The sequence below is a fragment of the Tripterygium wilfordii genome, chromosome 15 (genome assembly GCF_013401445.1).
Source record: "Tripterygium wilfordii isolate XIE 37 chromosome 15, ASM1340144v1, whole genome shotgun sequence".
Taxonomy (NCBI): Eukaryota; Viridiplantae; Streptophyta; class Magnoliopsida; order Celastrales; family Celastraceae; genus Tripterygium; species Tripterygium wilfordii.
The window spans coordinates 4,498,652-4,514,398 of record NC_052246.1 but is presented as its reverse complement, the minus strand read 5'-3'; the positions used below and the strand labels follow the sequence as shown (position 1 = coordinate 4,514,398).

Genomic DNA, 15,747 nt, shown 5'->3' with positions numbered 1-15,747 from the left:
AGGCACTCGAGCCACTATAAAAATAGATTACAAGAAAACTAACAAAAAAAAATGGTCATCGCCGGATACTTTTGCACGGCACTGTATTACATCGGACAATCGCCTAATGACACCGTGCTACGCCGGTGGTTTGAGATAGACTGAACACAAAAATTCCAATCTAGCAAGTCTAATAATAATGATTAAAATTTGAATAACAACAATTTGTGATTTTACTATGAAAGTTGTGCAGCAAACGCGTTATAATAATTGCTATACAAATCAACAATTTCGTCTCTCTCACATTGTGGGGTAATTGCGACATGTGAACACCCCTTCTAATATTGTTGATTTTGTTTTTAAAAAATAATTATAGAAGCAATTAAACAAATCCAATTATCAATTAAAGCAATAATAGCAATCGTAATTTGAATTTGTTAGGTTGTAATTATACGTTATAGATCCAATGCAATGTACCAATTAATTAATAATGATCAATTTATTCCTACAAGGTACGTAAACTTAATTGATCTAAACCTGCATGGGGTTGAATTATGAGATTATAATCACTCAATTCATGTAACCTTTTAGAAATCCTAAGTTGGGCAGATTATTTTCAATTTAAGCACTCATTCGAACCATTAAATTATTGACCATGTACGTACGATTTTTTTAAATAAAATTTTGGTGACGGAAAATTCATCCAAAAATCGACCCACAATGCATGATAAATTCCAGAGACAACAATAAATCTCAATACATATTTTAATTTATTTGTAAATATATATTCATACGCAAAATCGAGCTCACCTACATGCGCCTAACCGACACATAACAAGATACCAGACCTGTCACCCAAACTAATCCACGGACCACGAGGACTATAGACTTTATTCTTTGCAATTTGTAATGTATAGAGTGTGTACACAACCTCGATTGAGCAACTAGATTGATTAATTCATTAATTAATCGAGGACTTACATTACAGTTAATATAGTGTGTGGGGGTCCTAACTGAATCAACTCCACGTGTCAATATACTCATGCTGAGCTGGACCTAATTATTTAACTTTACACCTTCGATCACTCTCTTTACCCTTTCCACCTCATGACCTTTTTTCTTTCCTCATTTGTATTTTTAATTAGTTGTTTAATTTTATAGATAAGATGAAAAAGGAGGTGAATGAATGTACATTAATTGGTTCAGCTCAATTGGAATTTAGTAGGACGCAACTCATATCTACCGGATAATTGATTAGTAAATCTCGGATCACATGAAATATTTACAGCGCTCATGAATCAATTGAGACCTTAACCAAGACCTCTACGCAAATCTTAAAATTAACATAAAATCCATTTATAAGCTACACCACATAACATTAATTCCTGTTAATTTTTCATGTAAACCCACATTGTTAATACTAACTCATCCTATGTATTGATAAATCAATTAATTTATTAAAAAAATAAATATATGTGGACTTGGAAAAAATGCTCTGGGAATATAAATAATTCATTATTTAATTAATATTTAATCGAAGAGCGTGTGGAACCCCACCTAAAGGAAGTCTTGCTTGAGAACTAAAACTGTTGACTTTTACAAAACGAAACTGCAAATTAAGCAAAGCAACAAAAGCGGTGACGACATTGTACACCTCATACACGGGTCACTTAGGGCGGCAAATTTTTTGTTCTAGGTCGATTTTGGGTCCAACAAGATCACATGTTTACAAAATATTTACATATTTAAACCTTAATTCGGATTAGATTTTGGACATATTTAATTGATCAAACCTGAATTAGTTTAAATCCGGATAAGTAAATCAGACAATAATCTAATATGAGTTAAGGTCCGGATAAGTATATCGTACAAGATTTATGTGTTTGGACCCGGACCCGGACCCGATGTTAAACTGAACAAAAGATTTGTGTTTGGACTCATATTTCGGATATATAACTTATATACAAACTTAGTTTAATCCGGATTAGACAAATTTGATCTTCCGAACTAGACATATTTCGCCACCCTTACTAGTCACCCCCTTAACAGATTGAGTTTGGTATCTCAAACGAGTAAACCACATTATCTTTTTGTGTCTTTTAATGTCTTCTATTATTTATTATTCATTATTTATATTATTGTCAAGATCGTTTCCTTCCAAATCGTATGGAACGAGGCAAAATCTAATGGATAGTGAGTTTTTACAAAATTGTGGTTTGATCATACATAATGGCCAAAGTTTTCTTCTTGTTTCCCTAATGCTTCTATCAGTTCTATGTTGTTCTTAAGAGTTTAGTTAGTCTTATAGGAGGAACCTAGATATGAGATTTTTCTTTGATGTTGATTTTTTTGTGGGCTTGCTAATTAGGTTACCCAAAATATTTGTTTTGACAAAAAGTCTATTATCATGCTAGAGAGGATTTGAAAACCCATTACTTGATTATTACATTTAATTAATTATGACAAACTTTATTATTATATTAAATTTGGAACCCAATGTTGTCCCACATCGATAAGATGTGGGACTAATGCCTTATTTATAAAGACAAACACACCCGTAACACTATAACAATGTCTTTTCCTAGGCTTGAGTGAGTTAGGCATAACTCACTTGCTTGGGCCTAAAGAGAAACAAAACCATGCGGGCCTGATATATTCACGGGAACTGGACAACCCAAAGCGGGCAATATTGTTGGTGTAACCCAAAGCAAACAATATTATTGGTGTGTATGGGGGTGTGGATTTACAATATGGTATTAAAGCAATTCGGTCCAGTTGGACATGACCTCTACTCCACTTGTTGGGTCTAACATAACACAGCCCCCAAGTGCCGGTTGTTGGGTCTAACATAACCTAACCCACAAGTGCGGGGGAGTGTTGTCTCACATCGGTAAGATGTGGGACTAATGCCTTATTTATAAGGACTAGCCCACCCCTAACACTATAATAAGCTCTTTTCTTAGGCTTGAGTGAGTTGGACCCAGCCTACTTGCTTGGGCCTAAGGAGAAACAAAGTCGTGCGGGCCTAATGTATCTATGAGAATCAGACAACCTAAAGCGGACAATATTGTTAGTGTGTATGGGGGTATGGATTTACAACACCCAAGACCTCAATTTTGCGTCACACTTCAATACCATATCCTTGATTGTTCAAAGCATGAATTAAAAATAACATAAAAAAGTAAATCCACAAGGTACTTAGGTTGTGTTTGGTATCACTTCCAAAAATTTTGAAAACAAAAATAAAAAACAAAAACATAGAACATAAAATATAAAACATAAAATGAAAACATAAAGTTGAAACTTGTTTGGTTAAACCCTTAAAACTGAAAACAAAAACTGAAAGCATAAAACTGAAAAAAAAAAAAAAAGCGTGTTTATAATTTTATTTTCATAATAATGAAATATATCCACACCACTATATGGGGGTATGGATTTACAACACCCAATACCTCAATTTTGCGTCATACTTCAATACCATATCCTTGATTGTTTGAAGCATGAATTAAAAATAACATAAAAGAGTAAATCCACAAGGTACTTAGGTTGTGTTTGGTATTACTTCCAAAAATTTTGAAAACAAAAATAAAAAACAAAAACATAAAACATAAAATGAAAACATAAAATTGAAACTTGTTTGGTTAAACCTTTAAAACTGAAAGCATAAAACTGAAAAAAAAATATGTTTGTTTATACTTTTATTTTCATAATAATGGCATATATCCACACCACTATATTTTTCATAACTGCACCATTTGCCGTGTCTATTGCAACGTAATTCACCATTGAAAACATCAGCAGAACTAAAAAAAGATAAGAAATAAAACAATTACCTAAAGTATATTTGATCATTGTCTTCATATCTCTATACAATTTGCAATCTGAAATCTTAAAGAAAGTGCAATCTATAATAAGTGTAACTAGTTCTGTTTCCAAAACTTTTAAAAACATTTTTTTATTGTTTTCAAAAATTTTGAAAACCTGCTTTTGGTTTTCATAAAACCAAAAAAAAAAATACAAACAAACAATATTTTTTGTTTTTATTTTCTATTTTTTGAAAACTAAAACAAAAAACAAAAGTGATACCAAACAGACCCCTTAATTTCTAGATCGTTGATTTTGATAAATTTGGTAAAACTCTTAGTTTTCTTCATGGATCTCTATCTGTAAAGAACATACCTAAGTTTTATTCAACAAAATTGAAAGGATAAACAAATATATATATATATCTCTTTCGATTTAGAACATACCTAAGTTTTATTCAACAAAATTGAAAGGATAAAAATAAAATAATATATATATATATATATATATATATATATATATATATATATATATATATATCTTTCGATGGTAAAATGGGGTCATCTTCTCTGATTTTTATCTTTGAAAATCCAAGCAAAAGCATCACATATGATGTCACTTTTTTTTTATTTTCTTTAAATGATTTTTTTATTTCTTAAAAATCCAAAATTTAAATAATATAACAAATCAAAAACACAAATTACTTACGTGAGAATTAAGACTCAAAATAAATGGTGTTTCACACTCAGGGACAGTTGGCTCGAACAAAGACAGATGGGATAAATATGACCTTAATTAGGCACATGTTGCTTGGAGAAAGATAATATATTATAATATCTTAAGGGCGCATCTAATTCCATTAATTATGAGTCAATTATTTAACTTTATCTTATCTTAATTCATGATTCGGTGGAGTTTCATGGTCACATTTTTCTAGGCATAATCTTCCTGACCCCCAATATGTATTTGTTCATTGATTAAAGCGTTAAAACCCAACTCCCAAAACCCATCAATACAACGGATTAGACAAAAATTAAAGGATCATTTTTCGACAAAATAATTAAAAATTAAAGATATATATTAGCATATAAAACTTGGTATATATATATATATATATATATATATATATATATATATATATATATTATGATTAAGGGGTCAATCATGGGGACCCTAATGAAGGATTGCTCATGTCATGTAAGAGCAAAAATGATAGTTACTTTTTGTAAGTACGAATAATTTTGTAAGTTATTAAGATGACATGATGAAATATAAAAACAAATTATTTCACACACTTATAGTTATAGATACGTGGGAAAGAGAAGATAAATAACGTTACCTTATAACAAAAATTAAAAAAGATCAGAAAAAGATGAACGTAATCACCACGAGCTTTAGGTGGCTATAGGGCTTGTTTGGGATCAAGTATTTTATTTGTTTTTATTGGTTTGTCTATTATGGGACTATGTTAGAGAATCACGGGTAGCTCAGATGATACTCAATACTCATGCGTGTGATAGCTCATAGAGGTTTCATGTTCGAGTCTCTTCATCCCCTTCCCTGTAATTAAAAAAAATTATGGGACTAGGCTAGCTTTAACCGATCAGCTTTTTAGGATCCGTTTTTGTGGTTCCAAAAACAATCCAAATCCTTGAAAATGGCCATTTGATTAGGTTGTTCAAGGTGACAACATAAGTAGTACATGCATGGACCTAATTGTGACAAGTCAAAGTAATCTCTTGAAGAAACATATTGATTTTGTTATTCTAGACTAGCAAGAAACATAAAGTCTATATGTAATCCAACTTAAGGTTAAGGTTTAAGGTTTCCAGCTCTTGCACATGGGTCTTCAACGATGCCTAAAACATAGTTTGGGAATCTAATTTAATTAGACAATGATTAGTGTACGTAATTAACTGATAGTGCTTAATCATTAATCCCTTGAAACACTACTGTTGTGTATCCATCTTCAAGCATGACCGGAAAACCTACTCTAATCAACAAGGACTCAGACTTAACAAAGACTAAAACAATCGACAGATCATAACACTTCGATCGCTTCAAGCCTAAACATTCAAGCCTGACTTGTAAACATGTTTGCTGTCAATAATACATATATTTATAGCCAATAAAGAATTCATGCTTGAGATGTGAGAAAAACTAGAGTCAATTAAAAAATAGTGAACTTGAATGTGAAGTATTCAAGAACCTGCAAGTTAATTAGCTGATAATATTATGTCTCTAATCAACAACCAGAACAAGCTCCTCATACAAAATATAATTAAGGCCAATCATGCATGTAAAATGGGATTGCCATGCATATATAATTTCATGAATATTCAATCCATACATGTTATTATACCAATTTGTAACTATAAGGCAGGAGAGAAGCCATGGCAGTAGCCACTTCAAGCTTTCACCAAAAATATCGCTTCCACCCATCCTGCACCGATTCGTTTATTGTTTATTAACAAAGACAAGACTTACAGTAAGGGGATAATTTTCCATAACTGATAATCTCCCTGATTGCAACTTTTTTCGAAACAACTTTCAATAAGATAAATCTATCACTCTTACTAATATCAGAAGGGCCGTCGTCTCTTATGATTCTCCAGTTCTTAATGATGCTTGCTCATGAGTGTGAAATGGTTGGGCTCCTCCCAAGGTGGAATTCTTTATCTGGCTAGTGCTTAATGGGAACCAAGGATAGGTTGTTCAAGTTAGGTATTTTGGAGGATGGTAAATGCCCTTTTTGCAACTCGATCCTTAGATGAAATGGTTGATCATCTTTTCATCCAATGTAAGAGATCAAGCTCAATATGGTATCATATTATTCGTTGGTGGGGGTACGTATTGCCTGGTGGCTGGTGCTCTCCTAGATCGGTCACAGAACTCTATGAAAAATGGCCATCTTTTACTTCAGGTGGTCGCCAAAAGAGGGTTTGGTTTATGATTCTGGCAGCCATCATCTGGACCTTGTGGATTGAAAGGAACAGGTTGATCTTTGATAACAAGTTGGTTGAGTGGGACTATATATGTTTTGCACCCAATCTTTCTTATGTATGGTCTTTGGCTCAAGGCCATCAATATAGCACTCCCCTACAGTGGTCCTGAACTTATGACTGCTAGTAAAGGAGTAAAATTTCGAAAGGAACTTCAGAAGAATCCTAGACCCTTAACCCACTGGACAGCGCCATCTCAAGACACACTCAAATGGAACACGCCCTATTCTAAATGGTTATGAAGATCTTTGTTACAAGATGAGGATTTTATTTTGTTCTCATCCATATCCACATCCTAAACCCTAAAACTAAGGAATTTTCTTTCTTTTTTTGTCTAATAACAAATAACTTCTGTTTTTTTTTTGCTCTAATGGACCATGATCAAAGCCCAAGCCTAAATAATAAGTGAGCCCCATTTTTGTTGGCGTCCATCAAGCCCAAATAACATTTTTATTTTCTTCAAAATTCCATTTAAGTGATTGTTATTGTATTTTTTTCTGAGGCATTACTTTGAACTTTAAGAAATTAATTTCAATTATACAAATGATATTGCATAAGCTAATCACGAGTGGATCAATCTATTGAATAATTCAAATATCAAACTAAAATAATTAAAAAAAAAAGAGATATAAGTCCTAGGCTGATGCTTTAGCCAAATGGATTGTTTCTTCCTGGATAGAGCGGAGATATTTTCATTCTTTTTTTACTAGCGTTATAGACTTACACTGAAATAATCTACACAGTGTGAAGGATCTGGCCATCAATTCTCTATAACAAAGTTGTTATTTGTGTTTTATTTTTTCTTTAATGTTATCGTTCTTGGTTTACGCAGCTTGCGTTTGTGCAATCTTAGGCTCTATTTTGTGTTTCTTTAATGTGATTCTTGCTTAGAAAAAAAAAAAAAAAAGATCTAAAATATGTGATTTTGCTTTGTGTCAACTCCTACCTAACAAAAAAATTTTATTTATTGATCAAGTCTTTCAACTTTCTATCATTTTAAAAATATAATCTCATTATACCCTTTTGTATATAATAATTAATAAATACCAAAAAAAAATTCCTATTTCTTACAGTATTACGACATGTAGCTAAGTACAATGATTAGAATAGTGAAGCTTGCATTAACTATGTTTTCATCACTAATAAGAAGACAAAAGTACCTATTCAAAAAAAAAAAAAACAAAAACAGCAGGACCTTTTGAAGCATTAATTACTTGATTGCTTTGATATATATTACTTCAACTCCAATAGTAATATTACAATTATTACAAAAGCACACTAAAGTATTGGTACCCACAACAACATAACACTAACTTCCTTGTACATATAATAATGAATGCCCATCTCATTTGCCTCTCCACTTCTACATCAATAATAGTTAGTACTCAAGTCTATAAATATTTATATATAGAAGAAATTAAACATGCAATTAATCCTTCATAACTTGGAATAAACAGAAAACCAGGCAAATTAATACTAGTGATTAATAAAGATAAAGATAACCCAAAACCAAGATATAGATTCTCCCTTAACCCTTTTTTTTCCCAAAATTATTGGCCTATACATATCATATATATATATATATATATATATATATATATATATATATATATATATATGTTTGTGAAGATAATTAAATATAAATATATACTAGATGTTTGGACATTGTAATTATTAAGCTCTTCCAGGGGTTTTTGGGTCATGGTGGTTGTTTGCTCCTGTGCCTGGATAGTCTGTGCTCTCCATATCCATTCTTCCTTCAATGAATTCTTCTTCTGATGATCCAATCTCAAATACTTCTCCATCATCACCACTCAATTCCATGGTACCCTGCAAATTAATTATAAGAAAACCCCCATTATTCTCCATTACATTATAATTACTGAGATATTATTGAAATAATTTTAAATAAACTAAATTTGAGATTCAAAGTCCACTGTTTGTATGTGTGTTTGAGAGAGAGATGGAGAGGGATGAGAGAGGAACCTGAGCCACTAAATCTTGGATTGGAAATGGGTTTTGCTTGATTAACTTGAGACCTCCTAAAACCCCAAACAAAATTTGATTTAGACAAGTAAAATTAAATAGTAAAACCAAATAATTAATAATAAAGATCAAAATTAACACAAAAGGAACTAAATTAAACTTACTGGTTGCAGGCACAGCAGAAGATGAGGAGAAGGCATAAGAGATGAGAAGCAGAAAAAGTACTACTCCAATGGAAGCTCTCATCTTGTACAACAACAACAAAGACAATAAAGATATGTGTGTGAAACCAAAATGGTGAAGATGGTGATGATGGGGCTACAGAGCGGCTGCTTTATATAGAGAGAGAGACTTGTGAAACATTGGAATTTAACGTTTTTTGCATTAAAGTAGTACAAGTCCTTCCTCAAAAGTCAATTTCTATTTTCATGTAAATACAGACATACATATATATAAATTCTCATATGAATCAAAAGCTTGAACTTGCTTTTCAATCATAGATACAATGAATCCCACAATAAATATTTGTCCTCCACTTTTGCTGTGGTTTATTTTAACCATTAAATTTCGTGTTCACACTTTTGATTCACATGAGATAATTTTTGATATTTATTTATGGGGTTTTTATCCGTAAGGACGAACTTAAAAGTTGTATTCCAACAAGGACAATCTAAAAAAACACTTTAGAAAAAAGGACAAAGCCTAGCAACTTATCAAAATACCCTCTCTCATTCTTCTTACTCCTCCTCCTTTCTTCTTCTTCCTCCTTGCGTCACCATATCTGAAGTTGGCCGTCCGACCATCATTTTCGACGAATGAACTACTAAAATAAAGCTCTAGGTCAACCCGAGCAAAGCTCAGTCATCACCAACAATAGAAGATCACTTGAGTCGTCAAATTTTTTTTATAAAATCACAGTCACTGTTTGAAAAAGAGCTAGATTAGGCCAATACGGCCAACGCTGACGACCATCAACACCTCCAATCAACTCTACAGACCAAAGTGCATCACCTTTGAGGTTTTATTGCTTTTTCGAACTTTTTTTCCCATCTGAAATCGGATATGAATCTCCAGATATTATATCTATTTCGTATCTGTCAATATTATATATGTTTTGTATCTGTCAATATTCTTCTGAAATCGAATCTGAATCCACAGATATTATATCTATTTTGGATCTATTATGATATGTTATTGGTTTTTGTCATTTTGATTTCAAACAGATAACATTTCCTTAAGGGCAGATAACATTTTAACAAAACATATAACATTATGACAAATATCAAATTAATCGAAACAGATAACATTTCACTTGTAGTCTGCAAATCTCACATCAGAACCAAAAATCATGAAAATCACCATAGAAACTGTCGAAAATAATGATGTGATGACAGATCGAAGGAAAAACAATAAGATCTACGAGTTTCCTGGTGAGTATGAGTAGATCTAGTTCAAACACAATAAAAATCCGGATGAAAAATCACTAAAAAATGTCATAGAACTCTCGAATAAGCCACAAGGGGCGGAGACGAAGCTTTCGGTAGCGAAGACAAAGCTTCCGGTGGAGGTCCAAGATGAATCATGTGCAAGAGGCATGTGCCATATTTGAGGATGCACTACAAGAAATTAGCGATTTACCAACCGCTACATCGGTTGGAAATTTATTTTAAAAAAAAAAAAAATTTAAAATAAAAAATTAGTTTCCAACCGATAAAATCGGTTGGTAAATTAATTTTCAGTACGTTACTTATAAAAATAGTTAAATTTATTTTCCAACCACAATTATCGGTTGGAAAATAATCTGAATGTTATAAATAAATAAATAAAAAACAAAATAACATATTCCGACCGAATATTCGGTTGGAAATATTTTTCAAAAGTTTTAAAAAAAATCTTATATTTGGCAACCGAAATATGGGTTGGAAATTCGGTTGGAAGGTAAATTTTTCCTACCGATTTTCCAACCAATATTTTATCGGTTGGTAAATGTTAACATAATGAGAAATGGTTGGAAATCGGTTGCAAATTCGGTTGCAAGTTTCAACCAAAATAATCGGTTGGAAAAAAGCGGTTGGTAAATCGCTAATTTCTTGTAGTGATGAAGATAAGGGTATTTTAGATAATAAAATCATATATTTTGATTTTTTGTTCTTCTTGAAATATTAGTTCAAACTATATGAACTTTATAGAATAAGACTTTTAAGAGTGTCCTTATTGAAACAAAACTTTCCAGTGAGGGACTTATCCTTAATTTTCCCTTTATTTATTTATTTGTGTTGGTGAGTGTACTCTCCATTTTTTTTCCCAACACTTATCTCCAATTGGGTCATTTTCATTTATATTATTATCTCCAATAGGGTCATTTTCGTTTTCTTTATATTATATTCATTACAAAAACATTCACGGGATTTTGTGTCTTTGTGTTAAAAACGAATTGGACCCACTTTCATCACATTCATGACTGAGGTCATGGGTTCTAGTCTCACCTCCTCCGAATATTTACAAGGAGGTGTGTGGGCTTAGTCTGCCCCTGCGTGGGCTTGATATATACATCCTGAGTGGGGCATGTTGATACCTGTACTTTCATAGGCTTGATCTGGTGGTGTGTCGTATATTTCACTACAAGATAATGCACACAAATATATTACAAAATGTTTTGGATTAATTAAATTAATTAAGCACGATAATTGGGTTCAAAATTAGGTCACTCTTACTATTATGTGCTATTATTTCCAATTTTATAGAATTGTTTAATTATTCAAGAGCTTCATCTAGTTTTGATATTGATATGGTCGCTTGTATATATCTAATCTTAAAATATATTTTAGGTCATAATATTTATTCATTTTTGATATATCCCTAATTTTGTCAACTTGCCTAAAACATGCCGTCTATATATAATTCTAATTTAATTAACTATATCGAACACAATAATTGGTAGGTAAGAATTCTCTCTCTCTCTCTCTCTCTCCCTCTCTCTCTATATATATATATACACTTGTATAATGACAACTCATGTTTCTCTTCTTTTGTTAAGAAGTGTAATTAATAATTAATGACGTCATATGGAATTCTTCAAAAGTTCTTTTTTATGTTAATTAATAATTGAGAAGGAAAAACATGGAATCTAAAGAAGCTATAATTGAAGTCCATGACCTTCCAAAGATGGTGGCACAGTACATTTGAGTTTGGGCGGTGGACATAACACAAGAGTGTGACATTTCAACTTGTCATTTTATGCATATATATATGTATGTATGTATATATACATGACTTGTTTACATTGTCTTTTAGGGTTCTTGATGGTCAAGGGTGGCTAGGAGAGGCCCCATTTTTTGGTAGACTTAGCTTGTTTGTATATTCACATTCACATAATAATAATAATAATAGAGATCAAATATCTTTTACCACTCATCTTTATCAACATCGACCACAAGCTATGTTGGAGGCTTGTCATCAATTTTCTTGTCCACTTCCCATCTATTAATTTTAGTAACAAAAAAGAAAATTTTCCCATGTCTTAATTTCTTTTGCAATTTATTATAAGATTATCTCATTTTAAAAGTAATCAATTACTTTTATATAAAATGGGAAGATTTTCGGCATTTTCCTAACGAGTTCAGACATTTTTGTGTAGTCGCGGGACTGGTACTAATTTATTATGAAAGATATTAAATATGCATATAGTAAGTTTAAGGAGTTGAACTCAAATTTATAAAATTTTCAACTAGCTAGAAGGATTTATTTTCAGCCACTTATTTTTATTAAAATTTTTAAAAAGTTGTAAATTCCTTTTCAATCTTTTCATGTTTTTTAACAACCCTAATGGGTTGTTGGGGAGACTAACAACATTTCTAGGCGGTTAATCCAAAAATTGGCTAAAATAAAGAAAAATATGTCGAAAGAAAAAAGTTCAAAATTAGACAATAATTTGTTGACAAAAAATCAATAAAACAAAGGCTTAAAATGCAACAACAGACATAAAAAGAAGAGAGACTAATAACCTAATTCCTATTGGCTCCTTACAATTGAAAGCTTAAAACACCATTAATGTCTAATGATGTGTAGACATGATTAGACGCGCCCACCTTTTTAGTATGAAAAATTAAGCTAAAGAACTATACCCAACACGTTGATTGTGGCGCAAATAACTACACTCAGTATGTACAGTTCCAGAAGATTGACAGCTCCCAGACAAACCTTATCTGGAAGCAGTTTTTATAACGCAGGAGCAGTTACAACAAGAGGTTACTAAAGGCGGTTGAATTGTCTTATGAACTGGCATAACTGCATCAACTGACAAGCCCCCAAACTTATAAATACATATCGTTCCCACATTTGTAATGGATCCTAGAGACTCAACTCTAATAAAATATCAGACTCCGTGGACATAGGCAAGTTGCCGAACCACGTATACTCTGTGTTGTTATTTTCTTAAATCTTTCTACTTTATACATATTTTGTACCTCGATGCAAATTTAGCATCGACAATTGGCGCCGTCTGTGGGAAACGAAGAGTTTCTCTGTAAAGCATCATATCTCAAGTTCCAGAAGGATCTAGGAGGGAAGAATTACCTCCTGACGATGTTCAGGTTCGGAGGGATAAACATGAAGAAGACGTAGGGAGGCAAGTTCCGTACGAAGTGGAATTGGAAGAAGCTCTCATTCTGGCAGAAGAAGACCTCCAACGGAGACAAGAGCATGTTAAATCCCTGAGGGAGAAGCTTCAATCCATAAGAAGTAAGGGTAAGCGCTTGGTTAGTGTAATCCAAAGTGTTGCCCTGGAACATGAGGACTTTAATCCTAAACGTGTTCGAGAGCGAGAAAGCGAGAGTACTAGAAGGTCTCGCAGGAGGAAAGGTCTAACCCCAGAAAGAAGAAGACGCAATCCATCCCTACAGAGGGCAAGATACAAATCCCCAATGTCACCAAGAAGGACAAGGCACCGAAGTCATGTCCAAAGGCATAAAGTAGATTTGAAGAAAGATGTTGGAAAAGCCCAATGGAGTGCTCAGAAGGAGGTTGAGCAAACTCTTAAGAAGATGACCTCTACCCCATTTGTACAGGCTCTGCGTCTGGAAGATCCTTCGAGCAAATTCTCCCCTCCAACATTTGTCATATACGATGGAAAGACGGATCCTGTGACGCACATATCCGCGTACTCGCACAAGATGACTTTGTAGACAAACCGAGATGGACTTATGTGTAAAATGTTCCCATCAAGTTTGGGGACCACAACAATAAAGTGGTTCCATCAGCTTCCAGAAAACTCAGTTTCATCTTGGAAGGAGTTGGCACAGATTTTTGTGGCAAGGTTCATGCGAACAGTAGAGATTCCACAACTTTGGATACTCTGTTTGCCTTGCACCTGAGGAAGGAAGAATCTCTCAGAACCTATGCATCTAGGTACTTAAATACTTATGTAGATATTGAAGATTGTGATGAGAAAACTACCGTGACTACTTTCCAATTGGGACTACCATGGGATCATAAATTATGGGAGTGCTTGACTATGGCACCACCAAGGAATATGAGTGCATTAGAAGATAGGATAAAGCAGTATGTCAAGCTTAAGGAAGATAAACAGGGGGGTCATCAATTAGCCTACCCTCAGGAAGGGGTCCAGAGAAATGATAACATAAAACCTGACAAAAACGGACGAGAAAAAGAGTCATCCAAGGCTCCAAAGCCTGATTCATATGAAGCTGGTAAAAATGTCCATGGAACTTGGAATATCTCTAACCTGAGGGAATTCTAAGTGTAATGCCTACTATGGCAATGCCTATGGGTTACATATTTGTAATAAAATAATATTATTTTTTTTTTCTTCATAGGATCATGATAATCTTTCTTTGATTGCCAAAGAGGTTTCAGTTTACTAATTAAAGATAAAAGACTAAGTGAGTCTTAACTCTTGGTCGAATGGGCTAATTTGTACTACTAGTTAAAGAGACTAGTGTAAAAAGTCGAAGAGATTGAATCCTACTACTAGTTAAAGAGACTAGTACAAAAAGCCGAACAGGCTAAGTTATGCTAGTTAAAGAGACTAGTACAAAAAGCCGAACAGGCTAAGTTATGCTAGTTAAAGAGACTAGTACAAAATGCCGAAGAGGCTAAGTTCTGCTACTAGTTAAAGAGACTAGTACAAAATATCAAAGAGGCTAAATCCTACAAATACTGTATGAAAACAGAAAGACTACTTCAAAAGAAAGCAGACCCCTACTAACTAGGAGGTCCTCGGCCGAAGTCTCGCCTAGAGCTAGGGAATTTCGACCGTCGGTCTCTCCGCATATAATTCTTGGATTTGGGAGAGGATAAGCAAATGAAGGCCACTGGAAGAAGTCTCTTAACAAGTCCCATAAAAAATGTGCTCGAGAGGAGCTTCCGAAGGGGGCCGAACCCCACGCTGGGGCCGAACCTCACTCTGGGGCCGAACCCCACTGGGGTTTGGCAAGAGAATCGGACCCTTAGCCCCCTCGGGGGTTGGATTCTTGCTCCCTCTGGAGTAGGAGCTCCTGAAGGGGGCTGAACCCCCCAATTCCTCAAGGGAGCTAGGGTCCGGCTAGGGGATCCGATAAGAGGACAGGACCCCGGTCCCCTCTCCTAGCCAACTGGGAAACTACTTCCTGATAAACATGAAAAAGCCTTTAAATTTATCCTAAAATTATTTAGGTAAATAAAAGGTTGGGGGTATTTGTGGAGCAAATAACTACACTCCGTATGTACAGTTCTAGAAGATTGGCAGCTCCCAAACAAACCTTATCCGGAAGCAGTTTTTCCTAACACAGGAGCAGTTACAACAAGAGGTTACCAAAGGCGGTTTAATTGTCTTATGAACTGACATAACTGTATCAACTACCCATCCAATAAGATACTGACACGTGTCATTCCATTAACATGAGAGCAACCGATCGGACTGAGGAATATCTCAACATATATATCAGGGTGTCACCTCGGCTACGACTCCTTAGTACTT

At 33.7% G+C, this 15,747-nt stretch overlaps 1 protein-coding gene across 3 annotated transcripts; it reads right to left on the bottom strand.

Moving 5' to 3' along the window:
• Positions 1–7,995: 7,995 nt before the first annotated feature.
• LOC120017036 lies at positions 7,996–9,118 on the bottom strand. 3 transcript variants are annotated; one of them, XR_005472075.1, is made up of 4 exons: positions 8,936–9,117; positions 8,772–8,827; positions 8,386–8,615; positions 7,996–8,353 (listed from the first exon to the last, which is right to left on the bottom strand). XR_005472075.1 is itself a non-coding variant. In XM_038870076.1 (3 exons), the coding sequence occupies exons 1-3, from the start codon at positions 9,015–9,017 to the stop codon at positions 8,460–8,462; spliced, it is 294 nt and encodes a 97-aa protein (XP_038726004.1). In that variant the 5' UTR covers positions 9,018–9,118; the 3' UTR covers positions 8,416–8,459. The 3 variants fall into 3 exon arrangements, 1 of the variants encoding a protein (XP_038726004.1); XR_005472074.1 differs by having other exon boundaries at positions 8,390–8,615; XM_038870076.1 differs by lacking the exon at positions 7,996–8,353 and having other exon boundaries at positions 8,416–8,615; positions 8,936–9,118.
• Positions 9,119–15,747: the final 6,629 nt, after the last annotated feature.

Coding starts and splice junctions, on each gene's coding strand:
- LOC120017036 (XM_038870076.1), bottom strand. CDS start 9,017: ATGAGAGCTTCCATTGGAGTAGTACTTTTTCTGCTTCTCATCTCTTAT. Junction 8,828..8,935: donor TTCTGCTGTGCCTGCAACCA/GTAAGTTTAATT, acceptor TTGGGGTTTTAG/GAGGTCTCAAGTTAATCAAG. Junction 8,616..8,771: donor TCCAAGATTTAGTGGCTCAG/GTTCCTCTCTCA, acceptor ATTAATTTGCAG/GGTACCATGGAATTGAGTGG.